Below are 14141 nucleotides of genomic sequence, written 5' to 3' on the forward strand. Positions count from 1 at the left end.
TTTAGCATATATTTTGAACTTAAGTCGGCACACCTTTTGCGTGTAATTTTGGTTTAAAATATCAAAGCACGAACAAAGCGAAGGGGAGGCTGCAGTACCCATGGACTCCCTATATTTTTTTAATATGCCTATGCTTTCCGAATTTTTTTTTAGGTAAAGTGGTGTTCTATTTTTTTGAGGCCTCGTTTACGATATATTATAACTTTTTTGGCTACACGACGTCAATTTAGTCGACGTCGACTTTAATTTTTGGGATTTACTGTCCGAGATTTGTAACTTTTTTTATGATGATCATTTCCAGTTTATTCAGTAAATTAAAATAAATACATCGACTCAAACTTTTCATATAGCCCCAAAAACTAAAGTCTAACATCGACTAAACGATGTCGATAACTTTACTTTTGAATCGACAGCATATGCGAATACTGGGCGTTCTTCGTTTCACTGCATCAGATACCATCAACTAGTGGATTGTAAGGATATGAAATAAATTAAATAATTTTATACAAAATTTAATAAACACTCTTATATAATTCAATGTACAAGCTCGTACCAAAATAAAATACTCCCAACTCTGTGCAAAAGTTGAATATCACTCATAGAAAAATACTTAGAAAACGGGAATTTTCGAATGATGCGTATGAGACAGATCATCGTCCAATGTCAGTAGCACCATAAACGTAAAAAACATCCCGGTGGCACTTAGGAAGTGCCATATGTCGTGCGAATCATAGAATCGAAGCAACAAACACTCTCTATTGAATTGACGAGACTCGGCCGGTGTTTTCTGTAATAGAATATATTTTAATAACGATTTTCCCTCCGATGGTTCATATTTACTCACCGACCAAGAAATAACCTTGAACGTGAAGAAATACAGCGCAGCTATAGCACACAATGTAGACATTACTAAGAAGATCCAAGTTAGAATCCTTACTCTTTCTTTATTCAAATACTGCAACGTAATAGACAGAATTAACAAAATATTTTCGCTATACCGTCGTAAAATTTAACTTTTTCGCACTAGTGCATGTATATTTTACATATCGCAAAAAGTAAATTGTTTATATTTTAATTCGCCACAGCAATGATATTTTTCGTGAGATTTTATTCAACGAAGTACCTACTTACACTTTTATTATTTTATTTCATTTTGAACACGGGTACATAAAAATTAAATGAAAAAATTAATTTCATCTTACATTATAAAACTATCATATGTAAAGATAAGAAAAAGCATTTTTTTTCTTCACTGTGGTAAATTGTTACAGTAGTTCCGATAACAGAACTTTATTGGCTTATTCTTTTTTTTGGAAATCTATCTCAAAAAAATTGTACGGACTGTTCACGCCATTTTACATTACAGTCTGTTGTGTGAAAAAATGCATCGCCAATAATCAAACCCACTCTTATGATACAATTAATAATTCAGAAAAATGTTGCCCGTCGATTTTTACTGCGAACTGTCAAAACCGAAGTTTCTTAAAGTTAAATTCTCACTTACCTTCATCACAATGTAAAAGAAAAAGTACAGCAACGTGTTTGCCATGAATATTGTTAGGAGGAAGACGGGGAAATTTTTTGGGTGTTTATATATTGCAAAGAACGCTAGACCCCAATTGCAAACATTTCCCAGCGAAAGAAGAACAAAACGAGCTGTAAAATAAACAAATTATGTGAAAAAAAATATATATCGATGAAAGAAAAAAGGCAAATACCTAGATAACAGGGTTTTAACACATTTAAAGGTCCAGACCAGAAGTCACTTATGATTATGTGATATATGTGTCTCACGGAAGATTTGCCTAAAAAAAATGATGAATTAAAAGATACAGAAGACTTTCGTCATTTATATTCAAACAAAATTATTTGAATGAGATGGAAATGCGCATTTTTTCTTCATATGCATCCCCAAATTTTTTGTTTCTGAGATACAGGGCAGGGTGAAGGTTTTGACCAAAAAATTCCCTAATATTTCCAGGTTTCCCGGGTAGATTAAAAAAAAAATTAATTTACGATGATATAAGCACTATATCACTTTCCATTTTCAATCATCACTACTTTCTAGCCGTTACATTTTGATAATGAAGTTTGGGACTCACACCATATTTTGAGGGTACGATTTCTAGGTCAAAATAGGTAATTTTTATGATGAAAAAAATTTCAAATAAACTTTGTGAATTAAAAAATTAAAATAAAGTATAGCTGTTACGATACGAATTGGAACGTGTGAATCTTAAAGCACAGGTCCGTCTGTACTTCTCCTGAAATTTCTTCCTATGCTTTGGCCATAATCTGTCTCGTAATTTATACTCGAATAGCAATTCGTTGAGTCCTGTATTGGTAAAACAGTCCGCCTGATGTAGAATTGACAGTGCCGCACTGGTCGTCAAAGCAAACACTTGTATTGGTCCACTAGGTCATAAATAATTTTGTGTATGGTGCGTGGCGTGGTATGTTGTTGGTATAATACTTATTATTTATTTGTTGATATTATTATTTAACCATATCCTAACCGGTAAAGGGTAATAGTTATTAAAATAAATGTTATATGTAATCATTTAGTAATTTGGCATGGCTTTCTGGAGACTCTTTGAAGCGGAGGATAACGAAATAACTCGGGAAAATCCCCAAATAGTCGAACTAGCTTTGTCGAAAGCATCGAAACAAACTTAGGGTTTAAAAACAAAGATTTGCACGTACAAAGTCAACGAATTATTTTAATATATGAATGTTTCAAAATTGAAAATTGTGAACAGTGTGATAAAGAAATTAGGAAACGCATTAGCGAATTAACTGAGATATCAAAAATGACAATTTATCGCATAACTAAAGGAGACGTTATTGATCACGGTACAAAGAGGAAACAGAAAAATACAAAATTAAAGAATATTGGCGGTTTTACTAGAGATGTAATAATAATATAATATAATAATAATAATAATTCATAATTTGTATAAAGAAAATAAAGTTCCTACTTTAATTCGAGATAAATTAAGCAATTATCCTGATTATAATTATAAATCTTTAGATATTTTACGACGTTTTATTACAATGCGCTTTTAAACATAAAAAAACTTGACAATTGTATGGTAATTATAGAATCACGGCGTATAATTGCACTTAAGGAAGATTATTTTGTGGGTACACATGCCGCAAGTGACCCATTTTTAAGCATTACATCAAAAGCGCCAACAGGACGCCGCCGGACGCACCAGCGTTCCAGGAAGGGTCTACGGCGGACTGGCGCCGGCGACCAGATGCTTACTCATATACCTACGACCGACTCCACACACACAGGGACTCTCTAACAAACACTCGCCCCGTCAACACAATTTACAAAAAATTAGAGAATATCGCCAAATAAATATGAATATAGGTGGGAACATAGTATATCTAGACGAGACAGGACAAAATTTGTCTGGACGCCTATGAATCCCGTAGAATTTATGAGTTAAGTGTTTTTATGCAATTCCAATTGAGATCGTAACAACTATAACCTGTCCGCAGATCTGAAAAAGGTTTGCATGTGCCTGTGCAAACTATTTACTTTACAGAAAGGACTTCGCAACTATCCTTATGGAAAATCGGTCCCAGTCGAATGGTACGAAACGTTGCCAAATGATAGTCCTTAATGTGTCGATTAAAAAAGCTCATGAGACCTAGGTTTTTTGTTACGACAAAGAATCTGACTGTAATTGTAAGGCGTTGTTATATTTATACGATCTTAGCTAGTGTTAAGAAAAACTAAGGTAAACCAGAAAGTATGTAAAATATAATTAGAATAACTTATATATAATAAAAATTTATTACACAGCATCTCCAAATTGAGATATATGCGAGGTTATGCCAGGGACGGATTTTCCCAAGGGCGTACGGGGCGATTGCCCGGAGGGCCTGTTCCAGAGGGGCGATCGAAGGGGCGTTCCTCTGGATTTTTTGCTGACATTATGCATTTACTAAAAGGTACTGGGGCGGCCATCATATTCGCCCAGGACGCATAATTTAAAAATACGTCCCTGGGTTATGCTCATATGAAATTTGTTTCCAGTTTTTAGTTAGAGTTAAAAGTTATTGTTGAGAGTATTGCAATGTATAAATAAAAAAGTTATAACTTACTTATGCTCCAACATCCCATGTAGTATATTTTTATACTGAGATACAAGCACGTCAAAATGTAAATAACAATAAAGAAACTCCAAAACACCGTATTCCCCTCAAAAATTCCAATCATACCTTAAAAAAAAATTATAAAAAATAAACTCCCGAAATATTAATATAAGAAAAACTAACCTAGTAATATGGCAATTGCGAGGACTCCGAAAGTAGCATACGCCGAGGCGTTTATATCCGGATGTCTATTTTGGTATAATTTTACCATACATAATACTGCCATTACGTACATGAAACTCGAATCTGAAAAAAATGTTAGTAAAAAAAATATCGTGTACAATTTAGATTAGCAGTTCGTACCAAATTGGAAATTGGATTGACTGGGGCAAACGTGATAACTCCCACTTAAAACGCCTTCCATAATAAGGGCCACGCCCATGGCGTAAAACATTCCGTAATGTTGCGGTATACCGTAATGCTAAACAAAATTACGTTATTAAAATCTTCGAAGTAACAAAAACAAACATGTTCTTTTTCTGTTTAACGCCAAAATGTCTCAAATCTGTGAAACGTATTGACCATTTTCCATTCAATAGTTTCAAATTTTATTGCTTGTACACACTATTTTTTTTTATATTCAGTATCGGTCTTCAAGCCTCACCATGGAGATCTCAGTTGTCTTAAAAGACGCAAGATCGAATAAATTTGCAGAATTTGTTATAAAATAATATGCCCAAGAGATATTTTAACCTATATCTTTTTTCAAATCAGCTAATTTTTTTGTCCTCGAAAATCCAGATATCCATTTTACAAAGCAAGCTTTGGAAACAAAATAACTTCACTATAATAGTGATAGAATAGTAAAAGCACTATCGTCTTACTGTATTTCGTGAAGGTCTTTGTTTTTCTGGATATCAAGCAGCAAATCCTCTACATGTTCTTGAAATTACTTTTGTCACAGTTTCCACAAATAACAAACAAATTAAAATAATCCTCATTAGTATAATTCAAACGATCCTCAGGCATTTTTATTTAAATTTTTGATAAAAACTATTACAGACACAACAATAATTTGACAACTAACTTAACAAATGTCAAGTTACTTCAATTGTTTTTGGAGTGTTTCTGATCATGGCCAATTTGACTACAGGTCTGATACAAGAAAAACTTATTTAAATGAGCTGTCAAAATTATGTTTAAAGCAACAGTCGAATATTTTGTTTTCAAAGCACTCTATAAAAATGAATAATTTGATCATTTGAGGAAACAAAAAAGTAAACAATAATATTTGTTATATCGTAATCAGGTATATGTACTTACTCTGTCAAAATTAATGTCTCTATGCGTCAGCTCCCTATTATATGTTATGATAACAAACAGTACACCCAACAAGATGTAACCGATATTAGAAAATATGTGGTTAAAGTCGCTGAGGAGCCCCAGGGGGTGAGCGCACAGGAAATTGTAATAACACAAATCCTGCTGCCCGGTTTCGTTTAAAATCTACAAAACAAAAATCGCTACAATTTTATAAAACGAGGACACATAAATAACGCACCCGCTGATAGGCAATCACTAGCTGTACCACCGGAAGCCCATAAAATATTGCTATAGTTAGTACGTTATAAAGATACAGGTAGGACTTCTGTTTCAACACTCTCGGATCCTTCCTGGCCAAGTCAGTTAAATAGGGATAACCACGGCAGAGCCTTATTTCTTTGACGTGTTCGATCTCGTCAACTATATCATATTCGGTTTCGTCGACAGAGATACTATCCAATGCTGCTTCGGTACCTATATTTGTCATTTCTGTATAAAGAAGAATAATACATAGTCGCAAATTGTAGTTAAATTTGTACGTACTGAGGAACATGCTTTGCATATTTACTGCGGGTTCAGGCCTCATGCAGAAAAGCGCAAGTTTAATCGGCAGATAGATATTAAACGTAATGTTAGTAAATAGAAGTACATTAGTATTTGTCAGCAGAAAAATTATTGTATGATTGACTTAAAAGGTATGATATATAAAGTAGAAGTTAATCATTATTCTTAAATGAAGTAAAATACAGTATGTCTTTGCTTAAGAGGGCTCTATAGCAAATAGGCAACCAGCGATACATTTTTATAGATTTTATTACACAGTTTGTCTAAATATGAATTAGTGCACAACAGTGGCGGCTCGTTAGAGGAGGCTGGAGAGGCTAAGCCTCCTCTGCAGTTTTTGATAGTATTGCAAAAGTTTTCTTTTAGTTTTTTAGTTTACCTCATATAATTAATATTATTTAAGAAATTTTCATATGCAACTAATTAGGTTTTAAATGTTCGCTATTTTTCGCACCCTCCGAATTCGCATTATAGTCGCTGGCAGCTAACTTTCTGAAGCCTCCAGCCTTTATCCGTGTTCTATGCTGCTGTGAGACCTTGAACTGATGCCACGATGTCTACATTCGAGCTGAACCAGTCGAGCACGGGGGCTTGTTGCCACATTCCATCTCCTTTTAACAAGCGAATCTTTCAATATAGCCCTTCTTGTCTACCACCTCGGCGATCGGAGTTGTATGTTGCAATGTTGCATTTCATAGTAAAAACATTGGTCGTCTGTGAGCATGCGAGTTTTTGTTTTTAACTGGTGTTTATGTGGTTTCTCTTAAGAATTTTTGTGAGACGATCATAATTAATTAGTAAAACAATCATTTACATTGTGTTCTGGTACGTACTTAACTTTATTAAAATAAAATGAGTGCGGAGAACAAACATAACTTCAACAACTTCTTTAGTTGCATGGAGATTGTAGATTATTTGTTATTAAAAGGATTTAGTACTCTCATAATTAAACAGAAATCGAGACCAACACCTTCTTTGCAGTCTTTAATTGCAGTGGGAAGAATTTGAAAGATTTGTTGGATTTTTGACAAAGAAGTGGGAGAGACGGTGCTCCTCAAGCTCATTTTAATCATTGTTACGCACATAAATTATATTTAGTTTTAAGTAAAGCTTGCAACGCCATTAAAGTGAGAATTTTTTTTCAAATCTTCCTGAATTTTCGAAATTTTTTTCCAAATAGACTAAAAGATCTAACATATTAAATAAAATAATGCAACACAGGATTCCAAGTAATGCTCCCACTAGTCGGAATTTTTCTTCTAGAGCTATTTTTACGGTCAAAATTTATGGAAAGAAACTTATCGAGGTTTTTGATTTCATATCGGATAGTGAGGATTTTTTAAATGATCAACAAACCTTAGGATCCGCTTATGGATTAAAACAATTGTTGTAGGACAAAAATTTCATTTTTTTCTTGAAAACCTTTACAATGATTTCTGAACAAACCTATGTTATATTCCGAATGTTGCAGAATAAATTAACTGACGTAACAGTTTCTAAAAAGAGAATTCACTTTTATCAAAATTAAAAGAATTCCGTAATAAATGAGATACATTTCAACACATTGTATGCAATTTTCTTAGAAGATATTGACAAAACCTTTAACAATGACCCACCCTCAAAGAAAAGAAAGACAAGTTTTTTATTTCAAGCCTCATCTGCCAAATATATTACGAGACGCCTCTGGTGGACAAATAATAGACATTCCTTCATTCTAACGCAGATTTTCTATAAAATAGAGTTCGTTTGAAACTCAAATTACTTTTTGTTGTAAAGAAATGTGTAATTTTGAACAAGCGGCATAATAAATTACAAATTTGAGTTTCAAACTAAGTCCATTTTATACAAAATCTGCGTTAGAATGGAGGAAAGTCTATTGTTTGTACATTATTTCTTATTTAGACAAACTGTGTAATAAAAATCTATAAAAATGTATTTGCTATAGAGCCCTCTTAAGAGACGAGTCAAAGCAGCACACATTCATAGATTTTTAAATGCCTGTATGTAAGCGCATCGCCTCAAAAAAATATAAATACAAACAAAGGCGGCAAATAACAAATACATGCGGATTCTGTGTCTGAAAATGAACATATATGCAACAAGTGTATTAATAATAATACCTAAAGAACTATAATTTTGAAGATAACATGATACAAATAAAAAAACAGATATGTCCCATAAAAAGATGAGGTTAAATCAGAAATAAACATTGTTAACTATGCATTTGTTGTTCATGATAAATTGTTTCTTCAAAATTTGTTATTAAATTTATCAGTTCGCACTGTTTTTTTTTTACATTTTGAAGTAAATCATGTTAAACCTTTTAAACGAAATATCTATTTTATTATCAATTCAAAGTTTGAACCGCAATTTTGCTTCTTACACCACACCTTTCAAATCTACCACTAAATGAAAAGCTCCATTATTGATAATGTTAAACAGATAATTGAATCAAAAGATTAATTATACACAGGGTCTCCAGAAACGAACGGATAGTTTCCTTGGATGAAAATTAACTAGTTTAGTTTCCAAACAAAATTACTGGTCATGTGGCTTAGTATCATTTATAAAGATTCTGCATAATTTTACTTCCTTAAAAAGTTGCAGGTTCTCAAAAAATAAGACAGTTTATTTATCATTATTTTTTTAAAATTAAATTAAAGATCTCAATCAAATTTCGCGCTTCTCGGTAAAAAACTGCCGTTTTATGTCAAAGCAGACTTTTTTTGTACTTTGTCACTTTATTCATATGACAACGTGACATAAAAGGTCAAAGTATTTTGAGATTTGTCTCAAAAAACATTTAGAGGCCTATTCTCAATTCAAATATCAAGTGTTCCGCCCATTGACGGAAATACTTTGAATTTTGAACCTTACACAAGCATTATATCAAAATGCACATACATCTGACTTAAAAACTGCTTTGGATTGCTTAATGAACAAAGTTGATACATTTTTTAAATAGCATCACCTTGCCAACACTTTCTGTACCAAAAATCAAAGTTGCCACAAAACTGTTATAGCATTATATGAACAACAACAGTTAAACAAACATTTCTTAAAAGACTCTGTTAAAGTAAGTAAAATGATCGCTAAATTAAAGAAAAAATGTTTTTTCAAATGGAACACTATATATCAGTGCGTACTTGGGTTCGTTAAATTTTTCTCTTTTCAAAAATATATAATATGTTACTGTTTGATTCACGACTTTTCGATATATTTCAATATAAAGCTATTTTTAAAAAAACGGGAGGGAAATTTATGTTTGACGGATCGCAGTGGCTATGGACGAGGCACGCGGAACAAACAAATGACTTTGACAGTAGTTTATTTATCATCATTAATTTATTTCTTATAACAAACTATTTTAACAAAGAAATAATGTTTAGTGAGAATGAAAAATTTGAAGCTATCCGTTTATTTTACAAAAATAATAATAATGTGAATGTAACGTGCGCCGAATATGATTGTTTGCATCCGGGGTTTCCAATTCCATCTCGAGCTGCATTTTACGACATTGAGCGACGCTTTAGAGAAACAAAATCTCTTGGAAGACAAAAACGAAGAATTATTCCAAATGAAGAATTAGAACTAACTATATTACTATATTTTCAAGGTAAGCAAATATTCATTTGAGGTTTACCATGGAAATTTCAAATATTAAATTATTGTAGAAAGACCACAAGAGTCCACAGTAAATGTACATGGACATAGCTAGAAAGCACGAAAGTGCTTAGGTAAGTCGTTGATTGCGTTTTTTTTTTTGAGAACACCATAGAGCTTGGAGAAGCCTTGGACCTCCTCCAAGCAAAAATCCTAGCTATGCCCATGAGTATGTAGTGCGCATTATTTAACATTTGTGAATCTCACTGGCTACATGAAACTATTTGAAATGTAATTTTCATCTAAGGAAGCTACCCTCGAAGCATGATTCATTTCCTAACACTGTATAAGAAAAATAGCAAAAACCGTGAAGCACTAACAAAACCAAATACCTGTCCCTTGATCTGTCGCAGAAGTTCTGACAATCCCTGATAAAAATGAATGACGTTATTAGAATGATCGTTAAAAAAAATTCGTACAAACATATAACATGGTTGCCAATACGAAATAATCAAAGATGGTGTACTTTCTTATGATTACACATTAAATGAAACCACACAAAAAGCCATATTGTTAACACAATTTTTAGAAAATATTTAATATGCGCCACATCAAAACCTTATTTTTTTTATTCAATTATGTTTTATTACCCATTTGCCCATTTAAAAAAAAAATACAAACTGTCAGTTTATACCGAATGTAATAAATGTTCTGCAAATGAAAATATTAGAAAATAAGATCGTAATTCTGCCTACTAAGCAAGAGGGTCCTAAGTTTGATGATTTAGAACAGTGGTTCCCAACATGTAGGTCTCAACCACCTGAGGAGCCACTAAAAGAGATTTTACAAACATATCAGGGGGTTACAAACTTACCCTTAAGTTTAGCGTTCGATTATCAAATTATTTTGATCAAGCTGGCAAATTATTAAAATTTGGAACTTAAAATAAATGTTTTAAATGAATTCGAGACGTCATTTAGTGCGATTGAGAATCGAGAAAATGAATGCCAAAGATAGGACAGTGCAATCAGCATGAACGTAAGTAACAAATGTTTAGAAACAGCCGAATTCGCTTTGTTTAGAGGCCCCCTGCATGCGCATTTCTTTAGATTAGGTTCCAGTATGTTGCGTTCTGTGTCACGCTAAATGACATCACAATGCGTTTTTGATCACACGACGAAATTTAAATTAAAACATCTACAATTTTTTTACCGCCGTTAGTTGTTATCGGTTATAGACTACAAATGTATACAGTTTTAGAAGAAATTAAATTTTCGTGCGAATTGCCTGTTTTTGCAGTCGCAAAATTGTGATTTTTTCATTTAAAAGTACTCGCACTTTTTCAAGTGTTGCAATTTCAAAATGTATGAAAACCACTGGTCTAGAGATAACATTTTCAAATTCATAATTTTGTAGAAGAGTTTATTTTTAATTTATTTTATCAGATTCAAGTTCTTTTAGCGAACCTAATTTTTATGGGTCCGATGCTTCTTTATAAAAATATTATCTACAACAACTGTGGACAATTCATATTTTCTCTTGTGGATTATGTATGTTTTGCATCGATCGCATATTGAATTTGTCTGGTACGCACTTCTCTGATGAGCATTTTTTTGTTACGAGTTACTACCGAGCAAATTCGACAGTTTCGTAGCAAAATTAGCGTACACGACAAACCAAATTTAAATTGCTTCTGTTGCAGATACGATCACGAAATTATACTAGAGGTTGAAGGTTCAAAAAATGGCAAAAAAACTCAATTTTCTTGGAATGTCAGTTACGACCTTCCTCGGCAAGGCAGAATGAAGAAATGCAAACAGTACAAGTATTATAAACTTTAGTGCACGCATCGCTCGTGTGCTTAATATTTGGAAAGAATAAGAGAAAAAAATACATATATATTTACTTGAACTATGTGCTTGCATATCATTTTCCTGTATATAATCCATATGTCGAGGCTGACTTTTTTTTATGGAACAAAAGAAGAAGAGAAACCCAAATATTATGTAGAATGCACCTAAAATAAATTACATATACAGTGTGGAATAGCCAAATGGAATAAATTCAGTATCTATAAAAAATCCTGAGACACGATTTTGGATTCTGATCCCTAAATTCAACCCCTGAGGCAGTTGCAACCCCTAAATTTTTAAAAGAGAAGTAGGAGCTCGTGATAAATCAGTTGAAAGGACATTTTCCATTCAAAAATGCTATGGTTTTAATATTTATTGCAAAAATTAATGGTCTGCCGACAAAATTCGTTACAACAAACAAACAAAAATTTGTCAGCGTTTTGTTCTTGCAGTGTAGCAAAAACAATGTCAGTGTTCTTTTTCAACATTATCTACTAAAAAAAAGACAACTTATCGAAATTCTTCATAGAGTTTTACTAACTGCAATTCCCAAACATACAGAAATACATAAAATAACATACAGATGCTTGGTTATTGATTGCGATCGTGTCTCGGGATTTGTTTGTAAATACGCACAATAACGGAGATACTGAATTTATTTCATTTTGCAGTGGGTACTTCAAGTAACGAGAATAAATATTTATTTACCTATAGCACACAGAGTGAAAATTACGGCATTGACGTAATCTCTATACGCTATACTCGGTTTAATGATCAAGGAAATATCTTTAACTCTCGGAGAATCAGATGACGTTAGCACCCTAGCTTTTGTACAATCGTAGTCATCTGATTTCGCCACAAAAACTACATAAAAGCCGTAGGGAAAGTTGTTTTTCTAAAAGTAAGAATATCAACACACTAAAATGAATGGTGAATTTATGCGGTAACGGAACTTACAGATATAGTAATTCCGCCTCTTCTATTAACAGTCTCATAGAAACCCCTAAACGTAACGTCTTGGTCTGTATCAAATACTGGACACTGAAAAATTTAATGTAATAAAAGTGATGAGAACGCTGCCGCCTACCGTCCGCAATTTCAACCAGCATAAAAAATGGTTACGAAATACTAAAGTTAGTTAAAAATATTGTACTTACACTGACGTTCTGAATGCTGACAGTCATACAGATATCGTCCTTGGACTCTACCTCCAAGATAACAGTTTCGTAATTTGAATCCTTTGCGGCAAACGTTAAATTCGTTGAAAAGTTATAGAAAAAGTAACTGAAATATGTACAAGCTGTTAATGCAAATTTATATCATTCGAAAGCAATTATATTACCTGGGCTCACTCGGGGATATACTAAAATTGTACATTACTGATGGTTTAATCTGGAAAAACTCTTGATTTTTAACATTAACAGTAAAGCTTGCATTGACACTCGAAACTGTGGATATAGTTAAGAACAGTTGTTCAGACTGTATATTTGTTTTCCCTAAAATAAAATAATAAAATTGGTGTTGAATAAAACTGAAATAGTATTGCGGTATTGTACATGTTCCAAAAAAAAAAAACACAAACCACGCAATAACCCGAAAAGTTTCAGATTTTTAATATCCTACAACTTTTATCGAGTGTAATAGGTATTAATCCCAGAAAGTTATTGGAGAGTTTAGCTCATTTTGGTCTGTTTACATTCAGAGAGAACATTACGAAAATCGTGTGCTGATTTCAAATTACACATATCTCTCTTCTATTAAGAAATAAATATGGCACCTACCTGATAGTCTTCTGTTTTTAAGTATATCGTAACATAAAATTCTAGCAGTTGTCATAAACTTAACGTCTCCTAGGTCGCCTTCGACAAATAGTGGCAACTGCCATGACAGTACTTCTTTTGGCTGCCTCGCCACTATCATAAGTGGCGACGTAATATTGGCATCTTCACTTTGAATCCATATCCTGGGAGGTTCTTGAAACTGAAATTTTTTATATATACCACGAATTATATACATATTATAATCCAGTTCATATACTCACATCGGTAATGTTAAATTGCAAGATATACTCTATTGTATTGTTTATTTGTAAAGTATTATTTACATTTGTTTCTAACTGAAGTAAAATAGGAGTAAAAGCAACATTTTTTGAAAAGCCTATGGTCAAAATTACTAAGGTCAAAAGTATTACTCCAGACATAGTGTTATCTAGAAGTTTATTATTATTATATTATCTTTTTGGTAATTCCACAACATTAACCACAATGTTGAGTCATCACATTCCAATTATATCTCGGTTATAACTACATAAAAAATCTATACAGATGTTTGCCTGAAAATACTCAGTTAAATTGTTTCAGCCACTATACACAATCATTGAAACTATTTATTTATTTACTATTCTTGTTACATTTCTAAAACTAACGATCTAACTACCCTAGACAAAAATTAAACCAATTTTAAATTGATAACTGGATTAAGATAAAACTACTCCATTCTCCACTTCTTCTTCTTTTCCCATAGCAACTTCTACTTCCTGTAGGGCTTTCGTTTTAGCAGAAATAGTACCTATTAGTAACTAATATCAGTTCAGAGTAACTCTAAGTTGCTATTAGTTACTAATAGCTACTATATTTGCCAAATCGAAAGGCCCTATGATTACCGTATTTTTTCATTGTGCATGAAGCT

The 14141-nt window shown here is 32.6% G+C and overlaps 1 protein-coding gene across 4 annotated transcripts; it reads right to left on the minus strand.

Moving 5' to 3' along the window:
* Nucleotides 1-496: 496 nt before the first annotated feature.
* On the minus strand, nucleotides 497-13949 carry LOC108913195 (SID1 transmembrane family member 1). Of its 4 annotated transcripts, none has more exons than XM_018718696.2 (18): nucleotides 13714-13949; nucleotides 13495-13661; nucleotides 13235-13433; nucleotides 12796-12949; nucleotides 12611-12737; nucleotides 12411-12494; nucleotides 12162-12348; nucleotides 11507-11617; nucleotides 9993-10028; nucleotides 5672-5907; nucleotides 5434-5616; nucleotides 4474-4591; nucleotides 4294-4416; nucleotides 4120-4236; nucleotides 1719-1805; nucleotides 1505-1656; nucleotides 845-955; nucleotides 497-787 (listed from the first exon to the last, which is right to left on the minus strand). In XM_018718696.2, exons 1-18 carry the CDS (start codon nucleotides 13727-13729, stop codon nucleotides 611-613), a joined length of 2385 nt encoding a protein of 794 aa, XP_018574212.1. In that variant the 5' UTR covers nucleotides 13730-13949; the 3' UTR covers nucleotides 497-610. The 4 variants fall into 4 exon arrangements, with proteins under 4 accessions (XP_018574212.1, XP_018574210.1, XP_018574214.1 ...); XM_018718694.2 differs by having other exon boundaries at nucleotides 5672-5922; XM_018718698.2 differs by lacking the exon at nucleotides 9993-10028.
* Nucleotides 13950-14141: the final 192 nt, after the last annotated feature.

Source organism: Anoplophora glabripennis, unplaced genomic scaffold, assembly GCF_000390285.2.
Source record: "Anoplophora glabripennis isolate ALB-LARVAE unplaced genomic scaffold, Agla_2.0 scaffold756, whole genome shotgun sequence".
Lineage (NCBI taxonomy): Eukaryota > Metazoa > Arthropoda > Insecta > Coleoptera > Cerambycidae > Anoplophora > Anoplophora glabripennis.

Coding starts and splice junctions, on each gene's coding strand:
- LOC108913195 (XM_018718694.2), bottom strand. Junction 12,950..13,234: donor TAAAAACAGAAGACTATCAG/GTAGGTGCCATA, acceptor ATTTTATTTTAG/GGAAAACAAATATACAGTCT. Junction 1,657..1,718: donor GTTAAAACCCTGTTATCTAG/GTATTTGCCTTT, acceptor TTTATTTTACAG/CTCGTTTTGTTCTTCTTTCG.